This window comes from Ambystoma mexicanum, chromosome 3q (genome assembly GCF_040938575.1).
Source record: "Ambystoma mexicanum isolate Mex_15411 chromosome 3q, UKY_AmexF1_1, whole genome shotgun sequence".
Taxonomy (NCBI): Eukaryota; Metazoa; Chordata; class Amphibia; order Caudata; family Ambystomatidae; genus Ambystoma; species Ambystoma mexicanum.
Window position 1 is genome coordinate 394,151,067 of NC_090926.1, and position 24,474 is coordinate 394,175,540.

The 24,474-nt window shown below is 47.6% G+C and overlaps 1 protein-coding gene across 3 annotated transcripts in view; it reads right to left on the reverse strand.

Moving 5' to 3' along the window:
• The window catches only part of HMGXB3 (HMG-box containing 3), a 1,885,602-nt gene that overhangs the window by 834,172 nt on the left and 1,026,956 nt on the right, over positions 1–24,474 (reverse strand). For all 3 annotated transcript variants that reach the window (XM_069654075.1, XM_069654073.1, XM_069654076.1), the window contains one exon: positions 3,952–4,056. In XM_069654075.1, coding sequence (XP_069510176.1) covers positions 3,952–4,056 — 105 coding nt within the window. The remainder of the gene's footprint in view (positions 1–3,951; positions 4,057–24,474) is intronic.

Below are 24,474 nucleotides of genomic sequence, written 5' to 3' on the forward strand. Positions count from 1 at the left end.
GACCTTGTTGGGTTGTGTGCTTTCCTGATTGTGGTGCGGGTGAACCCCGTCGCCGGGATGTTGTCTCCCCATAGCCATAGCCTGATGGGGCCGGGCGCTTGGGAACCTAATGGTTCCGCGGGAGCAGGGGGGGGTCAATAGCCTCCACATCAGAGCCATGGCGGTCGCTTGTATCCTCGTCACTCGATGCGCGTGCGGCGGGGGGCCCACTCTCGGCCTACATGGCGTAGGCCGCCCACCGCTTTGTCCGTCGATCTTTTAACATCTTTGGACACAAAAGTCGGCAAGACTTGCAGGACTGTTCGTCGTGATCACGAGGCAGACACTTATTACACCTTCAGTGATTGTCCTTCCATGGGTATTTGCTGTTGTAGGACGGGTAAAACTTAAAGCTGAGGTGGGAAGCGACAGCAAGACCAAAAAGGAAAAGAGGGGGGGGAGAAATGCCCGTACCAAGAATCAGAATCCTGGCCCTACTCTCCCTACTGTATAGGCCCAGCCGGAGGGCCGAGGCCACGCGGTCGACAGCATCAACCGAAGCACCAGCCGCCAAAATCTCCGGCGTAGGATGCAGAAGTAGTTGTCGATGAAGAGAAGTGGAAGACTAACGACCAACGGTCTTGGAAAAAGAGTAATACACATTTGCAATGTACAAGCTCTGCATAGGGCTACCAACGAGCTGGGTGGAAAAAACTATCTGAGGGACCTTGACGCATGAGGGATTTTGGGTACACTACACATCACGTTAGGTATAGTGTTACAAGCAGGCCCATGTCGACGTCCCCTTTCGATCCTCGGAAGACAAGATGCAATACTCCGCGATTACCACTAGATGTCGGACTATATGCACAGCATGTGATGCTAAGCAGAGTCACAAGCATCAGAAATCAGGACTACCCTTCGAAGTTCCTTCTTGGCTCGTACATCTACTCCACACCATGCATTCTACTAGGCACACATAAAATCCCTGGCCTGTTCAGAAATCCCCAGCAGAGTCACAATTGGGTCAGGGACTGACTGATTGTAAACATGCAGAATGTCTCATAGGAAGGAGCAGGATATCTGACTTGCACACTACCCTCCAAGAAAGCTTTTCGAGTGACGCTGCAAGCTCGCACAGTGGTTCACAACACGTCTGTGGCCTTTTGACAACAGAACTCCAATATCACCTGTGCTGGCAGGCAGTGTTGAAACCTGCAGGTAAAGGTGGTTAGTGGTGGCTGGAGGAACAACAAAAGCTTCAGAATGTGATGCTGCTTCAAGAGCTCCCCTGACCTTCATGAAACAGCACTCTTCAGGTGCCAGCTCAGCATGCACACCAGAGGAACCAAGCCAAGAAATAACAGAGATTAATAACCCCTACACGGACCGCTCAGCAAAGCCTCTACCACTAAAGCCTGGAAGGCCATTCCAAAGATAAAAAGGTAAACACTGCTTCCTCAATTCCCATGTCAGGAACAGCCACAGATGAGAAAAGTGATGCAGACCCACTGGCTGACTGAACATTGCAGTTTTGAAGTTTAGAAATTGGAAACTCACAGAAATACAGCTTAAAGGTTGGCACCAGTGTTTTATATATTCTCAGAACTTCCTGTCCTCCATCTCCTCTTCCTCTCCATCTTACTCTCTCTGCCCCCCTTTGGCCATCTCTCCCTCTCCTCCTCCTTTCTACTCTTACTCTCTGAAAACACCCAAAAAGGTTTCTAGACAAGTCCGATTTATGAAAGTATTGTCCAAACAGGTGCTCCCCCAGAACCATCAAGGACCATATTGACACCCTAGCTCCAGCCTTGGGTGATTTCTGTAATCATTGTTTCGCAACTGGAACTTTCCCCTCTCCCCTTAAGCATTCCCTTGTGCACCCCCTCTCAAGAAGCCCTCTGCCGATCCTACCTGCCCGGCAAACTATCGCCCAATCTCCATAATCCATTTCCTGGGCCAACTCTTGGAAAAGCTGGCCATCTCCCAGCTTACTCTCCACACTGAATATGTTGGTTGTCTCCATGACCATCAGTCTTGTTTCAGAGCTGCCAGAGGCATGGAAACTGCTCTCCTGAACACCCATGAAGATCTGCTCTCTAACCTGTATTCTAGCATTCCCATTGTCCTCATCCTCCTTGATCTTTCCTCTGCTTTCGAAACAGCCAACTACTCCATCCTGATCAATCGACCCAGTGATCGCAGATCCGGCCCTGGAGTGACTGACCTCCTTCCTCTTGGTCCGCCCCTCCCAGGTCCAACTTGGTCCTTTTCTCTCTGCCAACTCTCTCTCTACCTATGGCGTTCCCCAGGGCTCTATCCTCTCACCCTGGTTTTTCAACCTCTACTTGGCCCCTTTGGCCCACCTGATCTCTACATTCTCCTCTAACATTCAGTGTTCTGCGGATGACACTCTGCTTTCCTTCAGGCTCCCCTCAGCCTCCACTCTTCTATTGTACATTCCTGACTGTCTATCTGCGATTCAGGATTGGTGCGCCTCCAACGATCTCTGCCTTAATGCCAGTTAGGCGGAGATCCTTCTCATTGGGACCCCTGTCCCTGATTTCCCTCTCTCTCTCTGGCCTCCCATTTATGGCCCTCTTTGTTCGCCTTCCCGCAAGGAAAGAAACCTTGGTATCATCTTCAACTCCAGTCTCGCTTTCTCTCCTCACATCTCGGATGTCACCAAGAAGTCCCACTACCAGCCGCACCTCCTCAAAGGGACTCTTCCCTTTCTCACTTTCCCCCAGAAGCTCACTGTCTCCAGAGCCCTGGTTCTCTCTAGGCTGGACTACTGCAACAGCCTCGTTCCTAATCTGCATTCCTCTACTATCCACCCTCTGCAACTAATCCAGAACAGGACTGCAAGACTTATCCTTGGCCTCAAGCCCAGGGACCATATCTTTCCAGCCGTGAAATCTCTACACTGGCTACCAGTGGCTGCAAGAATCAAGTTCAAGACCCTTTGCTTTGTACACAAGGCTTTTTGGGGCTGGGGCCTGCACTACATCCAACGCTCTTTTCCAAAATACCTTCCTTCTTGAGCCATCGCTCAGCTACCTCCAACTCTCTAAGGGTTAGACGCTTCTCCAGGCAGAGAGTGGGGGTAGATCTCACTCCTTGGCAGGTGTCTCCCTCTGGATTGGCCTCCCTGCCCCTCTCAAACCTAAACCGGACCACCTGAAGTTCTGGAAGCAGCTAAAAACGTTCATCTTCCCCTCTGCTTTCTCTCTCCCTTCCCTGCTGACCAACCTGTTTGCTTGGCTACCCTCAGAGTCTCACTGGGTAACACGCTCCCTCTTGATCAGTCTTCCTTGCACTGCCTCCGTGCCTACCGCACACTTACAGGCTGTAACTGTAACCCTACAGTCCCTTGCTCTCCTTGCGCTGCCCTTGCTGCACTTACTCGGAGCATTGCTGCCCTGTTTTCCCCTCGTGTCTCCCTTGCAATGACCCCCCACCCTTTCCCCCTTGCACTTCATTCTGATCTGAATGACACATGGCCTAGTAAGATCGTTTGTCTTGTCCTGCCTCTGACTTCCCTCCCTTGTCGCGCCTAGAAACACTTCTGTCCAGGCACGTAATAAATGACGTATATCATAAAGTAAAATAACAGGTATCATTATCCATTGCTATTCAAGAGTACACAAATAAAATGGCTACTCAGCTTTATACTAGCACACAATTACTGTACCACTAACAAATGGCAGAATCAAGGCAGACTCGCGTACAAAGCCTGTTGCATCAGTCGGGTAGAATTTATATGGTAGATAAGGGAAAGAATTACAGTTTTAGTTTAAAAAGAGGAAAAGGCAAGTGATATGTATCTCAGTTCAGCAAGTTAGAACTGTTGTAAGAAAATAAGAGGACTCGATTCATTTAAAATGAACGATGAGAAATAAACACATAGCAGAATTTAATAGGGTTTGAGAAACAGTGGTCACAAAGATACAGCAAGGGGTCAGTGCTCACCAGAGTGACAGTGCAGCTGTACTTGTAAGAGGGGAAAACATGGGGCTTCACTTCCAGTACCGTTGCCGGAGGCGGAGATTTGCTGTTTACAGGAACAACCCAAACCTGGAAAAGATACAACAGAAACAAAAAACGAATGAGGAACAGTTTTATTTTAGTGGAGTTGTGGATGTAACTTAATTAACAACTATTGCCAAGGTGGGATTATGGCTAAGAAAATGTTGAGAGGTGGGTCAGCGACATTCAGGTTGAGGCCAGGATGCTCCATTTCAGACCATGATGAATATGGCAGACCGAGGACTCGAGGTGGGGGAGGGGATCCAGAATATTCAGAGGCAAACCCAAAGTCACATTCCAAAAGGGGAGAAGGAATGATGAGGAGGAAAGAAAGTGAGGTGAGGTGAGGTGGATGGAAACGGATAATCCAACCCCAGAAGGATTGGCTCCTAGGATTGCAAGGATGGTTAAGTAAGTGAAGAACACGCAGTGGATGGGGGGCAGTAAGAGCAGGCAGGGTTTGACAAGTTAAAATAAAGATAATGACAAAGTTATACCACCTATATACAAAATGAAGAATGCAACGTGCAGGTTGTCAGAGGGGGTAGAACAAAGAGTCTGGCTAAACTGCTTAGTTCAGTTTGTGAAGGGTAAGGCTATCCCAGCTGGGGCAAATGACAGTGTGATCTGGGGAATTTTGAAATTGAGATATATTACAAAAGTCAGAGAACCTCTTTCTTGCATGCCTTCCTCTACACCAGTGTATGTAACACACTTGGACCCCGCATCTGTTCATTTTAGTAATCTCTTATCCGTCAGACCAATTCTATTGTGGAATGTGCTGCAGCCTTGTCAAAATGGAGAATTAACAAAATTACTGATTAAAAATGTCATGTTGTTGGTAAGCTGTAATAAAATATGCTAGCTCACTCATATTACGTTATTACATGAGCTGTGTATGGGCATCTGCTTTGATAAACCTACAAATATTGTTAATATTCCCTAACCAGCGCTCAAAACCAAACTTTTGTAAATTATTTCTCAAAACAGAGAAGAAATTAATGTTAAAAAAAGGTTACGCTTCATTTACTGCTCTCCCCATCTGAGAGTGCCTCATGATATCTTTCTGTGGTTACCAATTACCATCACAGGATCTTTTTAACAAAGGCACGTCTTAAAGGTCTTCCTCTCAAGACAGTGACGTACAAATGGTTGAAAAACTAGCCAGTAGACTTCCTATGCTGTATATGTGGTGAGAATGAGACATCGACTAATTTTGTATTGTTTTGCCCTTTAATTTCAGATATTAGGACATGCTTTGTAAAGGGAATATTAAACAAGAGTGGTCTGAGGCAATTCAGAAAAGCACTTGTGTTCACATTGGGCTCAGCTGAGGTGAAGGAGGCTGTTCCAAGCTATCCATGGGGAGCCTGGTTACAAAGAACTAAAATGTTCGTTGGTCAGGTGGCCCTGACATAGCCATGGCATACACAATTATTGGATTTTAGAGTTTGTGGGTCCTTATGAGGGTTTGAACCCATGTTGCCAATTACGCTGCTTTTATATTGTTAGAACCTTTGTGATAATAATTATGTGAATGTTTAGAATGTTACATTTTTTTTTGCGCTTGGCTATTTGCTCAGATGGATATAGAGATGTGTAGTACATAAAACATTAATTACTAATTCATTTGCCTTTTTATTAATTATGCAATGTTAAGATATGTGCAGAGTTATATAAAATGACTAGCCCGAAATAAACTTAAATGAATAGTTTGTGAAGATCAACCAGCTTCTTTTTAACTGGCCAAAGAACTTCAGGTCGACTACGTTTAGGATGTTTCATTCTCATTCAACATTAGAAGTATTAACTTATTGTGGGGTGAAAAGGTCCTTCATGCTGCTTATGTCGATTTGCTTTTTTTCATAATAGCTTAAGAAAATTAATTGTATGCCATTTTAGAATGTGGGCTTCTAATTCACCAGCAGTTTTACCCATTGTCGGGGGACACAGTGCTGCTTCATGCATACCACAGCGAGGCATTCTTTTGTGGTGAATATTGGGAATAATTACATCTCCCTGCTAGCCTTCATTAGGTCCGACAGCTCTGCTATGCCTACCATAAGAGTTAGACTTTTCCATTTGGGTGACGCATGTTGAGATGGATTTCTAAACTCTGACCTGGTGGGCAGAGGTTTAGGAGGCCACCCTCGGTTTAGTGAAACAAGGGAACCTTCTGGACAAGCCAGACCAATCTAGGTAACTTGGCAGACGGTCAAGACTAAGGGCCTGATTCATGGAACATTTTCCTATGGGATTGCGCCATTACAAAACACTTCCATGAATCAGGCCCTAAGTCTCAGAAGGGGGGAGAGTGATCGGAAGCCCACAATCATCACACACAGCAACGAGTATATTTAAAAAATATCTATACATTTATTGTCGGCCGGATCAAATTGACACGAGTAACTTTAGCAATGAAGAAAACAATGATCACACAAATCCTTAATCTATACAGTATATATACAAAACATTTCCTAATGGGATTCAGTGAAAATATAACCACATCCTGTGAAGAGAGGGTTAAGTCAGCATACAAATGGCATTAGGCAATTCTCCAGAGTTCATTCCCTAACTTCCGAGTCCAACCCTAAGAAGAGGGGAGCCTTATGCTCAACAGCACAGTTGCGAGTTCAAAACGCACAATCGTGCAGATGAACAAACAGTGGGTCTTCTTTGCAAGGCTGTAGCAAGTCAGGAAGGGGGTTGAGGCAATGACAAATCAATTCCCACTATTCGAGTAGGCCCTGCCCTTGGCGGCAAAGCAGTGTTGAACAGGGGAGAATAGCTAGGGAGTGCAGGCTAACCCAGCCAAGTTCAAGTACATTTAAGGGATACTCATGGGACACAGGTCAAAGTGGCTGTTTGTTCTCCCAGTCGACTGTTCAATAAAGCTGGGTCTTTTCTTGCACAATGTGATCTTCCTTTGGATTACTTTTGTATTTTTCCTTGGATCGCCCCTGGAGACTCCTGGTCTACACTGATGCTTACCATTGGTGGACCTGGGCGAGCTTCCAGGTCTAATCTTGGATAAAAGGACTCCTGCAGCCATTTGACAATTCATCACTTTCCACTCACAGGCGCTGAGGTAAGGCAATCCAGTGCAATCTGCCCCTCCATTCTGTTTTCGGCATTTGTGCTCATGTTTTTCTTTGTGCTTTCTGTGAGCGCTGTGCGCTCAGCTTTCTGTCTCTTCGTTTCCCCCTTCCGTGTTGCTGTGTGCCCTCCCTTTGTCCAACCCCTTGTTGGTATTAGCCTACTTAAGTGTTTCCCTTAGGCTAGCCCCATTGCCTGTTGCAGCCTCTATGGCTAAGGACCCAGAGGCAAAGGACAGATACTACCGAAGCAGTTCCGGATGGTGTCCTCCGGTGTGAGCCGGGGAAGCAAGAAGCCTGCAGCCGTCAACCTGCTGCGACCAACCAGGTAGGTGCAGTGTGGTCAGGGGGGCAGCAAACACTGCACCCCATTAAACTGACCCACCTCTCAAATTACTCCTACTTCGCTTAGTGTGACAACCTGGGCTTCACTGGCCAGGCCCTGCCCTGGTTGACCTCATTTCCCACTGACCGACCCTCTTAGGTCCAACTGGAGTCTTTCCTCTCTTCTATTTCTCCCTCTACTTGTGGTGTTCCCCAAGGGTCTAACCTTTCTACCTGGCTATTCAACCACTACCTGGCACCTGTAGCCCACCGCATCGCTACATTCTCTTCTAAATTTCAGTGTTATGCGGATGACACGTAGCTCTCCTTCAAGCTCCCCTCTGCCACCTCTGCTCCTTCTCTCATACCAGACTGTCTGGCCACAATTCAGGAATGCTGTGCTGCCAATGATTTCTGCCTTAATGACATTAAGACTGAGATCCTCCCATCGGTACACCTGCTCCCTCCTTTGCTCTCTTCCTCTGGCCCTGGGCTCTCTTCCTTCTCCTTCCTACAAGGCTAAGAACCTTGGTGTCATCTTCGACTCCACCCTCTCCTTCCCGCCTCATTTCTCGGACGTCTCTAAGAAGTCACACTTTCAGCTGCACCTCCTCAGAGGTATTCTGCCCTTTCTCACTTTCCCAAAGAAGCTCACAGGGCTCTAGGACCCTGGTCCTCTCCAGGCTAGACTATTGCAACAGCCTCTTTCTAAATATGCCTCTACTGTTCGACCTTTACAACTCATCCAGAACAGGACTCAAAACACTTGTCCTTGGCCTCAAGCCCAAGGATCGTATCTCTCCAGCTCTGAAATCTCTTCACTGGCTCCCTGTGGTTGCAAGGATCATATTCAAGACCCTTTGCATCGTTCACAAGGCTTTCTGGGGGCTGGGACCTCCAACTTTCTCTTCCTAAACGTCTTCCTTTTTCGAGCTCTCTGCTCATCCACCTCCAATTCTCTGAGGGTCAGACGCTTTTCCAAGCAGAGAATGGGGGGCAGATCTCTTTCCTCAGCTGGGTCCTCCCTCTGGAACAGCCTTCCTGCCTCTCTCAAACTTGAGCAGAACTACCCCCGGTTCCGGAAGCAACTAAGACCTTCCTTTTCACTTCCACTTTCCCTCTTCATCTCCCCTGCTAATGTCCCTGATAGCTCTGCACACGGGTCACCTGGCCACCCCTGAACTCGGGCCCAGGCTCCTGCATGTTCAGTTGCCTTTGCACTGCCTCTGGCCTCCCTCAGCACTTAAGGGTCTGCATCTGTAAGCCAACAGTCCCTTCTCTTTGCACTTAAGAGCCACCCTCAGACAGCACTTATTGAGTCACCTGCACTTCTCACCCTTCACCCCCCCTTGGCACTTCTCCCCTCCCCTCTTGCCTGCACTTGCTTAATCTGACACAGGGCCTAGTAAGATCGTTTCCTCATCCTTGTCTTGACGCGCCTAGAAACACTTGTGTACAGGCACGTTATAAATGACATATCATACTGCACAACCCGTAAGCATCTCAGTTAATTGTATTGTTTGGCCATCCCTCACATCTTCCTAGGAAACTCAAATCTTTTGCATTGCTACTGTGTTTAACACCAGGCCTTTTTCCTTCTTTTTAGGAAAGTCAAATCTGGATGTGCTTGCTTTGCTGCTGTGTTTAAAACTAGGCCTTTTTCCCTCTTTTCAGAAAAGTCTAATCTGGGTTTTTTCACATTGCTGCTGTTTAAAACTAGGCCTCTCCCTTTTCTGGGAGGGTTGAATCTGGGTGTTCTCGCATTGCGTTGTCTCTCCGCCCTCCCCGTCCTGGCTGGCCCTGCTTTCCTCTGTGGTGTGTTACCTGCTTGTGATTCCTATGCGCCCCCCTCTGTGTGAACCCGCCCACCTCCCGTGCCTCCTGTGGTGCGTGGCTCCCGGCTGTGCTTCTCCTCCCTCACTCTCGCCTCCGCCCTCCCTCACCCTCTAGGGTGCTCTCAATCTCACCCATCATCTCAAACTGCTACTCTATTTCCAATCCTATCCCTCTCACTAGGCCTGGAAGAAAACATTTCAAGAGGGATATCCTGGTCTCCAGCCCAGGCCTTCCTAACGCTGACCCCTACACCAGAGCTTGCTCCAGACAGACTATCACCGACATCCTCTTGGTCGTTCCCTCTCCAGACCTATGGACCCCTCATATGGTCTCTGTTCTTTCTCATTTCTCCTCCTCTCCCATTAATGGTGGCCCACTTGGACTACTTAATCCTCTAACACCATCATCAATGTCTATCTAAATGGTACCGTCATGGTCCAGTACCCACAGCCCATTCTCCTCCTTCTTGATAAGCATCTCCTGCGTCTTATCAACTTCCTCCCATCTCCTGTTACTCCTTCTACCACCTCTCTGCCTCCTCTGCGACCTCCATCCACCTCCTCTGCCTCTGCTCTGGCCCCCCCTTTGGCCCCTATGCCACCTCTGTCTACTGCCTCTACCCACTCTCGGGCCCCTCTGGCGCTTCTGTTGAGTGTACCTCACTCATGTACCCCTCCAGAGAAGTATTTCAAAAGTGGCAACCTGTTCCACATCGCTACCCTCAACTCTCGCTCTGCTGTCAAACACTCCTCTGACATCTGCCACCTGCTCGAAGACCTTGCCATGGATGTCCTCGCACTCACCAAGACTTGGTTCACGGCCCGCTCTGTCATGAGTTTTGACATTCTCCTACCTGACGGCTACAAGATCCTCTCAGACAACAGAACCAACTGGCCCGGAGGTGTAGTAGCCCTAATCTTTCCTGAGTGGGCCCCTGCTTCTGTCAATCCTACTCAGGGCTATTCCTCCTTTGAATGCCTGGTCTGCAGGCTCTCTATCTCTTATGGCCTCTCTCTGACTGTGGACACTATCTACAGGCCACCTGGACAGATAACCCTCTTCCTCTCAGAATGGGCTGACCTCACCTCTTCTCTCCTTGCTTCTATCTCTTCACTTAGCCGCCGAGACCTCAACATCCACCTGGATGCTTCTAATCCCTCCTCAGGGCTCTTCCGCAACCTTTGCGACTCTCTCTCCCTCTGCATTCTACCCTCGGGCCCGACACACACTGATGGTTCCACCTCCTCAGGTAGCCCCCTCTCCAACCCCCTTACGACTCCTCTATCTTGAACCCAACACTTTTTGCTCTCCTCCCACTTGAAACTTCTTGTCCTTCTGGCGAGGCCCTCCCCAGCACTGCCACCTTCCTTCTCGGTCATTCGGCCCATGAAGCGAATGTCAGTGACTGCCTTTGCCTCAACTTTCTCTGCTCCTACTACTCCTGTGGCCGACTCCCACCATAACACAGCCCTCTCTAACCTTCATCTTTCCATCTCCAACAGCATGGACATCCTTGCCCCCATCATGAGAATCCGTCTGAAGACTACCTCCAAGTGCAACTCTTGGCATGACCCCGACCTCGCCATCCTGAAACGCAAGTGCAGGGTGGCTGAGAGGAAATGGAGGGCATCAGGCACATCCTCTGATAAACTGGCCTGCCGTCTGCTCCAAAGGCAATACAGACTCTCTGTCTTCTCCAAGAAGAGGGTTCATAGTCAAGCCTGCATCTCTGTGGCCTCTAACACAGCCAAAGTCTCTGAAATCTGCAAGGAGCTGGCCAATCCTACTGCAGTCTCTACCAGTCATGTGCCCTCCCACACCCTCTGTATGGCTTTGGTGTCTCATTTCACCACTAAAACCCAGGACATCCTTTCCTTGCTTTCCTCCTCCTCCTTGCTATCTCCCTCTACCCCTCCCAGGCTCCCTTTGGCCGACATCCCCTCTCCTTTGCCTTTCTCCTCCTTCTCTGAAAGTATCGTCCAAACAGGTGCTACCCTGCTCCTCCAGAACTATTAAGGACCACGTCTCCAACCTCGAACCAGCCTTGGCCAATTTCTGTAATCATTCTTTTGCCACTGGATCTTTTTTACCCTCTCTCCTTAAGCACTTCCTTGTACTCCCCCTCCTAAAAATGCCTTCTGCCGATCCTACCTGTCTGGCAAACTATCGCCCAATTTCTATCACTACGTTCCTTTGCAGACTCCTGCAAATGCTGGCCATCTCCGAGCTTACTCTACACACTGAATCTGTTGGTAGTCTCCATGACCATCAGTCTGACTTCAGAGCAGCTAGAGGCACAAACTGCTCTTCTGAACACCTGCAAAGATTTGCTCTCTAATCTTGATTCCAGCTCTCCCTCTACCCTCATCATCCTTGACCTTTCTTTGGCTTTCTATACGGTCAATCATGACACCCTGATCAATCGAATCTGTGTGAACCTGGGCATCACGGATCAGGCCCTGGCGTGGCTGACCTTCATCCTGGACCAACCCTCCCAGGTCCAACTTGGAGCCTTTCTCTCCACCACCTCTCGCTCCACACATGGTGTCCCCCAGGACTCTATCCTCTCACCATGGCTCGTCAATGTCTATCTGGCCCCTTTGGCCCACCGGATCTCCACCTTCTATTCTACCTTTCAGTGTTATGCAGATGATGCGTTCTCTTTCAGTCTTACCTCAGCCTCCTCTCCTTCCTCGCTCATTCTTGATTATCTATCCGTGATTCAGGATTGGTGCGCCTCCAATGATCTCTGCCTTAATGCCAGTAAGACTGAGATCCTTCTCATTGGGACCTCTGCTCCCACTTTCCCTCTCATTCTGGCCGCCCTACTTGGGCCCTCTTCCCTCACCTTCCAGTGAGGCAAAAAACCTTGGTGTCATCTTCAACGCCACTCCTCTTCTCTCCCGACATCTCAGACCTTGCCAAGAAGGCCCACTTCCAGCTGCACCTCCTCAGAGGTATTCTAACTTTTCTCACCTTCCCCCAAAAGTTCACTGTCTGCAGAGCCCTTGTTCTTTCCAGGCTGGACTACTGCAACAGCCTCTTTCTCAGTCTTCCCAAATCTACTCTTCGCCCCCTGCAACTAATCCAGAACAGGACTGCAAGACATATCCTTGGCCTCAAGCCCAGGGACCGCATCTCTCCAGCCCTGACATCTCTCCACTGGCTCCCGGTGACAACAAGGATCATGTTCAAGACCCTCTGCATCGTCCACAAGGCTTTCTGGTGCTGGTGCCCTGCCTATATCCAACTCTCTCTGCCTCAATACCTTCCTTCTACAGCCTTTTGCTTAGCTACCTCTAACTCTGAGGATCAGATGCTTATCCAAACAGAGAGTGGGGGTAGATCTCTCTCCTCTGCAGGTGCCTCCCTCTGGACAGCCTCCCTGCCCCTCTTAAACTTGAGTCGGACCACCTGAAGTTCTGGAAGCGGCTCAAGACCCTCCTTTTCTTCTCTGCCTCCTTGGCCTTGCTTCCTTGCTAACTTACCTGTCTGCGGCACCGACTGGTTGCTTGGTACCCTCAGAGTCTCACTGGGTACCAGGCTCCTCCATGACCAGTCTCCCTTGCACTGCCTCTGGGCCTATCGCGGACTTAGGGGCTGTAACTGCAACCCTTACAGCCTCCCTGCCTCCTTGCACTTACCCAGAGCCGTGCTGCCCTGGCTGCACTTACTCAGAGCCATGGTGCCCTGATCACAATCTCCCCTGCACTTGCCCCTCTCCCTTCCCACTACACTTCTCGCTGTCTCACTTGCACAATACCAATGTCACATGGCGTAGTAGGATCGTTTGTCTTGTCTTCCCTCTGTCTCCCTTCCCTTGTCTTGTGGTGCTTAGAAACACTTGTGTACAGGCGCGTTATAAATATCATATCATATCATTGGAGCCAAAAATCCTATAAAGACTCCTGCAGCGGACCAGCACCAACTCCAGTGCAGCCATGGTGAAGGCCTGCTCCTCTGTCCTGATCTCAAGAAGACCCACATTGGTGCTTCAACCCTGTTGACCGGTGGTAACAACCAGTCTCGACCCCTGCTTGACGATCCGTGCCTTCTGAGGTCGAGGATCCATGGCTTCTGAGGATTCGGAAGTGTCCTTGGACCAACCCGTATACTACCCAGCTCTTTCTTGTGCCATGTCACTACAGCCATCGCCATTCCAAGTGCATCCTTGGAATTTGGAGGAAAGGAACTTCAACCTGTACTACAAGATGGCTGGTACTACATTTTCAGCATTCTTGCTTCAATGGAAGCTGTGCAGGACCTGCTCCTTTGTTCATCCATTGAAGTTCACTTATCGCCACCTGACTGTGGTAACACCAGTTGCAATCTTTCTTTCTCGCTCCCTGGAGATCTCCTGAGGTTGTCTGCTCTGTAGAAGTCTTTATCTTTACATTGCCAGGGTGTTCAGCTGGAAGGTGTATGTAACCGAAGTACAGCGACTGACCAAAACTAAATCCAACTCTGAAAGTTACCTCTACACCCGCAACTCCTGGGCCTCCCTCGACGTAACCAAGTGCCGATGTTTGTATCCCCAATGCAATTCAGAACCTCAGCAGTGATCTCTGGGGAACTCAGAGTCACGGGGGTAAGTTCTCCATAAGGTTACATGGGCGTTAAGTCCTGTACCTAAATCACTCCTTCCCACCTTTGGTTGGTGGAGATCTGTTCAAGTATCCCTTCTTAGGCCCATCCTAGTGGAGAGGATTGAGTGAGTTTACTTACCTAAACTTTACTTACCTAGTTTGAACATTGTTTCATAACCACTGGCATTGCCCAATCACACAGTAAACCTTCCTGAAAAGTTAAACTTTGGAACTGATGATATTAGTACCCAAGGCCCCAAACCATTTTAGGGCTGTACTTATTAAGTGTTAGGGAAGTGTTGTGTGGTTAGTACAAAGTGCTTGCACTGAAATGTATGCATCTGACTAATGACCGGTTATACACTGGCTATTGAGGCACATGCTTTCTATCTTCTTCAAAGGGTACGTTTAAATACCTGTTTTATAGTTTGTGTGTGACAATATTAACATCCAGGTTTTCATTTGCTTAGTGTGTATTTTAGATATTGTTGTACTTAACTGTCTAACTGGAATTATTGGTGTTGCTCTATGTGCAATCATTGTAGCCCTATAGCCCTCTTACAAGCCACCTGAGTCTTAGACTTGCTGCTCCGCTACCTACGTTGATTGGTTTTGGCTTGACTTCAGTGTCTTCCCTGTTAAACATAATAGGATGGCCTCCCAAAATCCACACACAGGGTTGATTTTACAGACCCATGTTAACCATGACGGCATGGAAAAGATGGAAGCTGAAAAGAAGCAAGAACTAAATGCCCTTTTGAGCACTTACACGGAAGCTCGCAACCCAGAAGGGAGGGTGGTGGGAAGAGCTGGGCTTAGACAAACATATATTGGCCGAGGGAAACAGTTGACACGGATGTCCAATTGTGCAGCAGATGGGGTGGTCTTGGGGGAATCTTTGGAGTGTTGGAGAATTGAGGCAGAAGGGAGAGTGTGAGATAAGATTAGGAGATGGAGTGCAGAGAGAAGTGAGATCAGGAGGAAATTGTAAGAGTAGAGACAGGGATGGAGTGTGGAGAGGAGAGAGATCAAGAAAAAGGAAGTGTTGGTGTAGGGAAGACACCGACGCAGGTAGAAGAGAGTGAGTAAAGGTTTGAGAGATGGTCATCAGGAGGAATGGCACATCAGCTCGAACAGACTGCCTTGCTAGGTCACTTCGGAATCCTTGAGGGTTAGATAAGGCTGTAGAGTTTTGGCCTCCCTAAGATAGGGGAACACCAGAGAGTAGGAGTACTATGGCTGTAGTGAGTTACCCCTAAATAAAGACATTTTGAAGTAGGGTGTGTGAGGGGTCAGTAATGTGAGGTGGACAACTGCTTGTGTTTTTATCCAAATTAAACATTTTCTTTTAAAATAAAAAGTGCAAATGAAACTTTGCTAAACCTACACTATGGGGAAGTTCCCTACCTATTCCAAGGCCTAAGGGATAAACTCCTCGCATCAACACAACTGTCCCTCCCACTAAGCAACAAAACATTCAAGAAAACACAAACATAAATAAAAGAATAACCAACAACCAATGGCTTGAATGACGTTCACCTGTCCTGGGTAGATCTTTTTCCCAGGATTACTCAAAGTCACTTTCGCCCAAGTCCTGAACCAGTTCTTATAAGTACCAAATGGAAATAAAAGTTCATCAAACAAAATCCCACGGGCAACTGTTCTCCAGCCTTCTGTTTAACAGTTCCCCTTCCAATTTCAGCTAAGAAAACAGCACCAATGGTAATCCTAGATATCCTTCTTCCAGGATAGTTTTGCCACAGTTCATTAAACAAAGAACAACTTCTGCTTCAACAACTTCCTTGGTATTCTTGACCTCTGTAGTGTCTTTATTATATTTGTCAGGATGCTTCTTCTTAGGGTGTTGCTTTCCACTTGATAACCCTCTTCTACTACTGTTATTGTGAGAGCAGGCTCCTTTGCTTCACAGTCTAGTACTAACTTCAATCAGCTTCAGGGTAAAATGCACTGACAGCAATATACAAGCACAGTTCAATTAGGTCTACTCCAACTTGATACTTTAAAATAATAAGGCGTTTGAAGACATGACTCTCGACCTCCACGGGTAGGCAAGGCACTCTTCTTTCTTGAGCTATGAGAAAAGGGTAGCCTCTTCGCCTCTTCTGCCTGTCTTATTATCACCATGTAATCTGCTTCTAGGCGGCTTCTATTTTAACTTCAATAGTCTCAGCCTTACAGATTGTTGACATGATCTTTTTACAAGCACTCAGTACCCTTCCCCAGCTTCATTCCCACATTTATGGTTCCCTTAGTTACCCCTTCAGCTGTATTGCCACACTTCCAGCTTGGAACCACAAAGCCACACGTTTACCAAAGGACACTGGACCTTTTACAACTTCAATACACTCAGAATGTGGGTGAATAGATCTAAACAGGGCTGGTTTCACTATAGGAAGGATATGCCTGCTGGCTTGGGCAATGCTTTCTCTTCTCATAAGTTTAACAACATCTGTCTGTCTTAGAATACTTATTCTGAATGTTGCAAAGCTCTTTTTCAATAAAAAAACAGATTTAGATACACGCAACCACTTTGAAGAAAGATTTTCAACTTTAAAGACTTGCACGAAATTGTATTCCCCTTTATTATCACAGAGTTATACTCTTGACTCCAGTCGGGATTCACAATTGTTTGTACGCAACCTTGTTTTGAAGGAATATACTGTTAGGTAAGATTTTCATATTTGTGATAAATCTTCCTGACCTGTGTGAACCCCAGAACATGTTGCTTGGACTTTGTCATTAGTTTACCTTGTCCCTTGGTGAATGGGAATCCTTTCCCCCTCTCACCTAGTCTTTTACTCTTTTTAAGGGTGACCTTTATATGGCTCTCCATAACGTTTGGTTGGAGTTCTAGTGTCCTATACATTTTGGGTTTAGGCTGGGTTGTCCCTTTGCCTCTCCTGTTAATTTATCTTTCATGTACTTGGGTGAACTACTGTTTCCAGGTAGTAAAGAGGGATTTTCATCCCGTTTACATTTTGTATACGTGAACAAGTACACCCCATGTTACGTCGAGTGTTGAGGGGCGGGGGGGTACAATGTATCGCCTTTCTTACTTACCTGGTAACATTTTTGTTGCAAATGCAAGCTTACTTGAAGGGCTGGTCGCAGTGGTTTTTACCTTTATGACTTTTAGTAATTTTACTTGCAGGCTGTTAATTCAGCCTTGGTAATGCACAGAACGGCCACCATTCTCATTGAATGGCGGGTTCTTTCTTTTTCATAATTTATAAGTATGCTTGTCGTTTCTGAAGTCTTTCCCTGCCATTCTAGGCAGGAACAACCTCAGTGAAAGTTTTGACTACAGCGGGAATGCATTGCATTTCCCACCCAGACTCCAGAGTGTTTGAGAAGGCAGGAAGCGAGGGAGGAGTCCAAAACTCTGCAGCCCTTTGTCTTCCACCTTGCCTGGAATGAACCAAGTCCCGGTGGGGGGCTATGTGTCCTAATTGGACAGCCGGACCACCCCTTTCTGTAAAATGCAGGGAGAGATTGAAGAAGTTGTGCTGTAGTTCCTGATAAATACTCTGAACCTGGAAGCTTCTGACAAGTCGACCACTGGAGCGTTAACCGAAGAGGAAGATAAAGAAAGGATGTCTGTAGTGATTTCCAGTGACCAGAGAGTCTGCTGTGTAACCGGAGTCATATGTAATCCTTCATTCCAATCGACCTGGGGGCCCCGAACGTGATGATTCCTACCCAGAGCCCGGTGAGATCCATTAGAGGAAGACCTGCATTTTGAGCCATCCCACGACATGCTGCAACCTTGCTGGGCTGCAATACCCCAATACCCTGGGACTTCAAGCCATTGTGCAGTGCATGGTTCTCCGAAGTCTGAATCCGTCCGAAACTTTGGTGGCCTCCTCCTGACTCCCCAGAGCCACAAAAGTCCCCTCACCAGAGTGCAGGACCGAGAGAGTGAAGAGAATCTGACCGGCGATGTTCGTTCTTCATCCGGCTGCTGTAAAAAGGTGCCAAATCCACAGACCGGCGAGAATCCATGAAGTATCCTTTGCTGGAAACCTCCTCTGATGACTGCTGCTGCAAGTTCCCATCGATTGTCGAGTTCTTTCGTCGCCAGACCTAGAATCCAGGGACCGGGTCCTGAGCCACTGCATCCTGAAGGCAGCCACTCTGAAGCTCTTCTTTTTCTGTAAGGTACTGAGTGGGCTTGGGTATTACTTACCTTAAGTTCTGTGTGAATACTCTGAGGCTGAGTGGGTGATTTGTGAATTTGGGAATTTACCCATACCACTTGCCCAGGCCTAATGCATGAACTTATGTAGGGAGCCTTCTGTGATGTCCCTGAACACATTAACTAACTCTGAAAGGGTCCCTCTTCTGCCTCAGAGAACTCATGCAATAGACTAGGGATGGACTTGATAAGAAAAGGCTTCTGTCTTGAAAAGCATAACAAGTGTAAGGAACAAGTTACTGACCTGTAACTGTTGTTCTCCAGCATGGGTCTGGCAAGGATTCACATGCTCATGAATATTCCCCGTCGTCAGGCTGGGAATCCTTGGTAAAAGAAAACAACAGTTTCACTTTCATTTATAAACTTTCTTTCTCCTCTAAACCAATCAATGAGCTCTGGGTCATACTGCCCCCAGCCAATGACTGCCCTCTCCCCCAAGCTCCTCTCCAGATTTGGTAGCACGTAAAGTGGCAGTAGGACCAAGAGAAGAGCCACAGAAGGGCGGGCGGGAGGGTTCGCATGTGAATCCATGCCAGACCCATGCTGGAGAAGAAGAAGTAACTTACCAATGATAACATTCTTTCGACTGGATGCTCCTCCCAGGTATTCCTTATGTTAGATATTTCCCAATATCCAGCTTGCTGCCTCAGAGCATTTTTTCTCAGTAGAGGGTGCTGTGCGTCGATGCCTGGTCAAGTGGATGTCCCTCAGAGGCCTCTGTCTTGAGGTCGACGTCGTCACAGGTATAAGAATTTTGCGCAGCGCCTGTTGCTCAGTTCCGTTTTGAAGAGCGAAGCACTGTCTTAAGTTAGACGGTTACTCCCCTTGAGAGAGCGCAGACTGTAAACATAAGGGAAGTTTTACTGCTGGGTAGGATGGGAGGGGCGATAAGGAATATGTGGGAGGAACATCTAGTCAAAAGAACGTTACCATTGGTAAGTAACTTGTTCTTCTAATGGATGGTGTCCTCCCACGTATTCCTTACCTTAGATACACTCCCAATGCAGTTACATAATTTGGAGGAGGGAGTACAATTCAAGTGATCAAGTACGCACAGAGTGCAGTCCTGCTTTTCCAAAAACAGAATCTGGACTAGTGGAGCAATCCAGACTGTAGTATTTCATAAAGGTGTGTGCAGACGACCATGTGGCAGCTGCACAAATATCCTATATTGGAACTGCCCTCTGCAAAGCAGACAAAGTTGCGACACCCCTGGTCGAGTGAGCCCTTAGATGTTCTGGGGGGTCTTTACCCGCCAGTCTAACATTCTGAAATTGTTCAAATAATCCATCTAGAGATTGTTTGCTTGGTTTAGTTTAGTTTAGTTTATTCATTTGTATTGCGCACCAGACCCGAGGGTATGAGGGCGCATGAGCAGCAAGGTGATCCAAAGCTTGGTTACAGGATGCTTATACTTTACATTACATAATTATACTTTACATCACATAGTTACAGTGTGACGATGAAGGAACATGTGTACAGTTTGGCAGGAGAGAATGCAGTAGATGTATTTAAAGAATTACAAATATATACAAGTTTAGTATTACAAATTTACAGATTCTCTTAAAGCATGCAACGCGGAGAGCAGCCGTGTGGTGTTAGAGGTGTTAGTGGTTCGTGTTCTTTAACCAATGGATGTAGTTGCGTCTAAAAAGTGAGTAAGGTTGGGGAGTTCTGAGCGATGGTGGTAGGGAGTTCCAGAGTTGAGGTGCTTTCACCTGGAAGCTGTTGCCACCCATTTTAGTGCGTTTAGACCTGGGGACGGTGAGCAGATTAGCATTGGAGGTTCTGGTGGGTCTGATGGGGCTGTGTTTGCATATTCTGTCTGCCAGATAGCGTGGGGCAGCATTATTCAGGCATTTGTGGGTGAGCGATGCTACTTTAAGCAGGATTTTGTCTGTTGTGCTGAGCCAGTTATGGGATTTCCTGATATTGGAAATGTGTTCCCTCCTGGGAATATTGAGTGCTGCCCTAAGGGCGTTGGTTTTGTAGCGTCTGAATTTTGTTGGTGATTTGTTTGGTGGCTCCTATGTAGAGGGCGTTACAATAGTCCAGTTTGGGTAATACCAATGCTCTGGCTAGTGTAGTGCAGCTGTGGGTGGAGAGGAAGGGTTTGGCTGCTCTTATGAGCTTACATGTGTAGGCCGTAGAGGATGCCATCGAGCTAACCTGTTTGTGGAAGGTTAGGGAGGAGTCGAGGTATATTCCTAGGGTTTTTACTTCTTTCGAAACCTTGATTAGGTTCCCATCTATGATGAAGTTGGCATAATTGTGGTCGAGTTTGGTTAGGTTGGACGTAGAACCAAGGATGATGAGTTCAGTTTTGTCATCATTCAGGCATAGACTGTGCGAAGCCATCCATGCCTGGATGATGAGATACACCCTGTTCACCAAGGCCAAATCCTGGTTGTAATCTCCCGTCAACGGGATGAGGATCTGTGTATCATCGGCGTAGTTAGTGTAGGTGATACCCAGGCCATCTAGATCATCAAACAGGGGCTTTGTGAACACGTTGTACAGAGTGGGGGAGACGCACGAGCCCTGTGGGACTCCACATGTAATGGGGATGGGTTCGGCGGCGGCAGAGGAGGAGAAGACACGCATGGATCTGTTGTTGAGGAATGACTCAATCCAACTGATGGCTTCTTGTGAAAAGTGGGCAGCTGAGTCTAAATGATTACATAGGATGTTATGGTCAACTAGGTCAAACGCCGCAGAGAGGTCTAGCAGGAGTAGTAATGCAGTTTTCCCGTTATCTCTAAGGACGTCTATTTGGGCTTTCAGATCTATCAGGGCTGTTTCAGTTCCATGTTGCGGTCTGAAGCCGGATTGTCTTATTCCTAGAAGGTGGTTTGTTTCAAGATACTTTTGAATTTGTTGGTATGCTGTCTTGTCTAGTATCTTGAGCAGGAATGGGACGGTGGTAATCGGTCTGTAGTTGGTTGGGATGGACGGGTCAAGGGAGGGTTTTTTGAGGAGAGGGAGGACCCAGGACTCTTTAAGGTTACTGGGGACTGTTCCTGAGGAAAAAGAGGCATTGATGAGTCTGGTGATGAATGGCGAGAGGTCTCGTGCCGCGTCTTTAATGATTTGTGGGGGGCAGAGGTCACCTTTGCAGTTGGAGGGTTTAAGGCCAAGAATTATTTTTTCAACTTCGAGGGAAGAGACTTTGGAAAAGCTGAAGCGAGCAGTGTTAGGTGTGTAGTGTGAGGGTGGATGGCTCGAGTGGGCGTTGATGGGGTTGGTAAGATTGGTGAGGGAGTCTTTCTTATTTTTTATTTTCGTTTGAAGGCCAGTGACTTTGTTGTTTAGTGCATTTTGGACACTGGTGCACCATTGTTTGTTTTTAACGCAAGTATCTGGGATTGTTACCGGGGTTTCCAATTCTTTCAGGATAGTAAATAATTCTCTGGAGCTGGAGTTGGATTGGGAGATTCTCTGGTTATAGGATTCTTGTTTGGCCGCTATGATTTCTTTTTTATAGTTGGCCGTTATTTTGTTAAGCAATAGTTTGTTGTGGTCAGTCGGAGATTGTCTCCAGACTTGTTCCAGTTTACTCTTTTCCAATCTAAGGGTTTTAAGATGGCTGGAGAACCATTGGTTGAGGTGCTTTTTTGGTTTGGATTTTCTAAGTTTCAATGGCGTCTAAGGCTATGCGCATGGTGTTGTTATAGCCTTCTACGAGGTCATAGGGATTAGAGTCTTGGAGTTGGCTTAGTGTAGGAAGAATGAGTGGGATCAGTTTTTCTACTGTAATATTTTTTTTGCTTCTCGTGTGGATGGCTGGGGCTAGTGCCATGTTGGTTGTAGGGCTTGAGGCCTCAAGTGAGAAGGAGAGGAGGTGGTGGTCGGTCCAAGATTGGGGAGTGTTGTTAGTGATCGATACGGCACAGTTATAGTCTTCTATCCAATCAAGGGTTCTCCCTTTGTTATGGGTGGGGCTGGTTACTTTTTGTGTGAAGCCTAGTTCAGACAGGGTGTTACTGATGAGAGTGGCTTGATTGTCTTTGGGGTCTTTGTAGCCTAAATTGAAGTCTCCTAAGAGAAGGCATTGTGAGGAGTTTTTTAGGTTGTCGGTAAGGATGGCATTGAGGTCTTCCTCGAAAGATCCCGGGGGTCCGGGCGGTCTGTATAGTAAGTGAATGGATATTGTTTGGGAGTTAGCGATGGGTAGTTTGGCTGTAAGTGATTCACATGATGGGAGGTGTGTGGCGGAGTTGAGTCTGATGTTAAGGTGGGTCTTGGCAATGATGGCCAAACCACCGCCTTTAGCTTCAGTTCTGTCCGCTCGGATGATGGTGTAGTCAGTGGGGATGGCTAGCGAAAGGACTGGGCCTGCGGCTGCATGAAGCCAGGACTCTGTTATGGCTAGGAAGTCTAGATCTTCAGCTAAAATGAGATCAGCGATGTCCGTGGCATGGGCAATCATGGAGCGTGCGTTGATGAGGGCACCTTTTATAGGTAGGGTTTTGGCTTTGGCAGGGGTGGGGGTGGTAGCTGTGCTGAGCGCTCTATTGTTGGTTGTAGTGGAGTTGACGGGTTTAGGTTCGGGTTTTTTTAGCGTAAGGTTAGCGCAGGAGCTAATGGATGTTCGGTGTGTGAGTATGGATTGTGTGGAGTCCCTGGCTCTAGGCTCGTGTATTTTGGGAAGTCTGGATCGTAATCTGGTCAGCCTGTCCGAAAGGCATGGGGGAGCGAGTAGGGTAAGCATTATTGTGGTGCTGGGCTCTGTGAGGGTGGGTGATGCGGTGCCTAGGCTGGTCAAGTTAAGGGGTGAGCTGGGCAGGCATGCGGAATTGGTGATGTGGAGAATGGTTCTCAGTAGTATAGAGTAAAGACCCGGGAGGAACATTGTGTGAGGGGGGTAAGGTGCAGTGTGTGTCCTGTCTAGGGTCGAAATCTAGCAGTGGACAGTGCGGCCTGCTTGGAGTAGCCGAATACTACCTAATCCATGTAGTGCAAGGTTGCAGATTGGCATCTGACTCAGGTACAGGTAAGCAAAGTGGTCATAGTAAGCGTTTGTCAATTAGCACAGCATTAGGTTTAGAATTGCGCCAGTGTACCAATTAACATCTTGGATCAGAGTAGCATGTATTCAGAATAGCGCCTGGAATGGGAATAGCACCTAGGTTCAGAGCAACACTTAGTTCAAGATAACACCTAGAATCAGAATAACCCCTAACTTCAGAATAGCACTTAGAGCAGATTAAGCACAACATTGAGTTTAGTGGCTATAAAAGTATGTTGAGCGGGGACACATTGGGCTGCAGGTCAACAGTTCGAGATGCAATTGGTGAGCAGATTAGCAGAACAGTTCAGATGGTCACAATGCGGTTAAAAATTGCAACTAGAATTGCATAGGGTAGCCGAGCAGCAGTGAGGCACAGTGCAGTTATATGTTACAGGGATGCCTAGCGACACAATAGTCTAAATACGACTGAGCACCTATGTACTGGAAATGGCAGCAACTTTGGGCACAGATACAGCATGCAATAAGGCCTGAGTGCACGAGAGTGGCAATAAGTAGCTTGTGGTAACAAAGCCTTTTCCAGAGTCTAGGCAGTTCAATTTAAAAGCGAAGTGGCGTTTACCGTTGAGGTTGGTCTGGAATCCGGCAGGGGGTCCGGGCGAATGGTGAGGAAGGCTGAGGACAGGTGAAGACAGGTATTGGCCTTATTATCCTGGGCCTTGCTGGGAGTGGGCCGGCTTCGCCTACCGGCTGGCGATAGTCTGCTTAAGGTGGCTCAATGGCCAATCGGATGCGAGGACAGTCGGATGTGCTCAGTTAGCCACTGGGGTTCCTTGAGACATGGCGGGCGGCCATCTTGGAAGTGTAAAAACCTCGTGGTGGCTAATGGTGGCAGGGGCAAACACAGCAGTTGTTGGCATCAAGTTTAAAACATGCAGGCTGTGTAGATATTCTTGCAGGTCGGCGGATCACTGGTGCAATTAGCAGCGAGAAAAAACGAATCTGGCACGGAATAATGATTCTTACCCGAATTCGAGGGCAATTCAGGATGGATCCAGGAAAGGGAGACCACTGCTCCTGCAGGATCCGGGGGAGCTCCTGCTCCTCTGGTGAAGGAGGGGGTCTGCTCCACGGCTTGGTGATAGCGAGACCCAATTTATGACCTGTATAGCCCACAAACAACTGATCATTCTGTCTCAGTTTGCCAATCTGGTAATATAAAAACTCAGTGCATTCCTAGGGTCGAGTCTGTGAAGTCTTTCTTCCTCTTTCCCTGGATGTGGCGGAGGATAAAAGGATGGTAAAGTTATTTTCTGAGTGATGTGAAATTCAGAAACAACCTTTGGGAGAAAGTTAGGCTTCACCTTTAATGCCACTCTGTCTTTATGAAAAACAGTATGAGCAGGCTTGCAGGCTAAAACCTGTAGCTCACTTACCCTT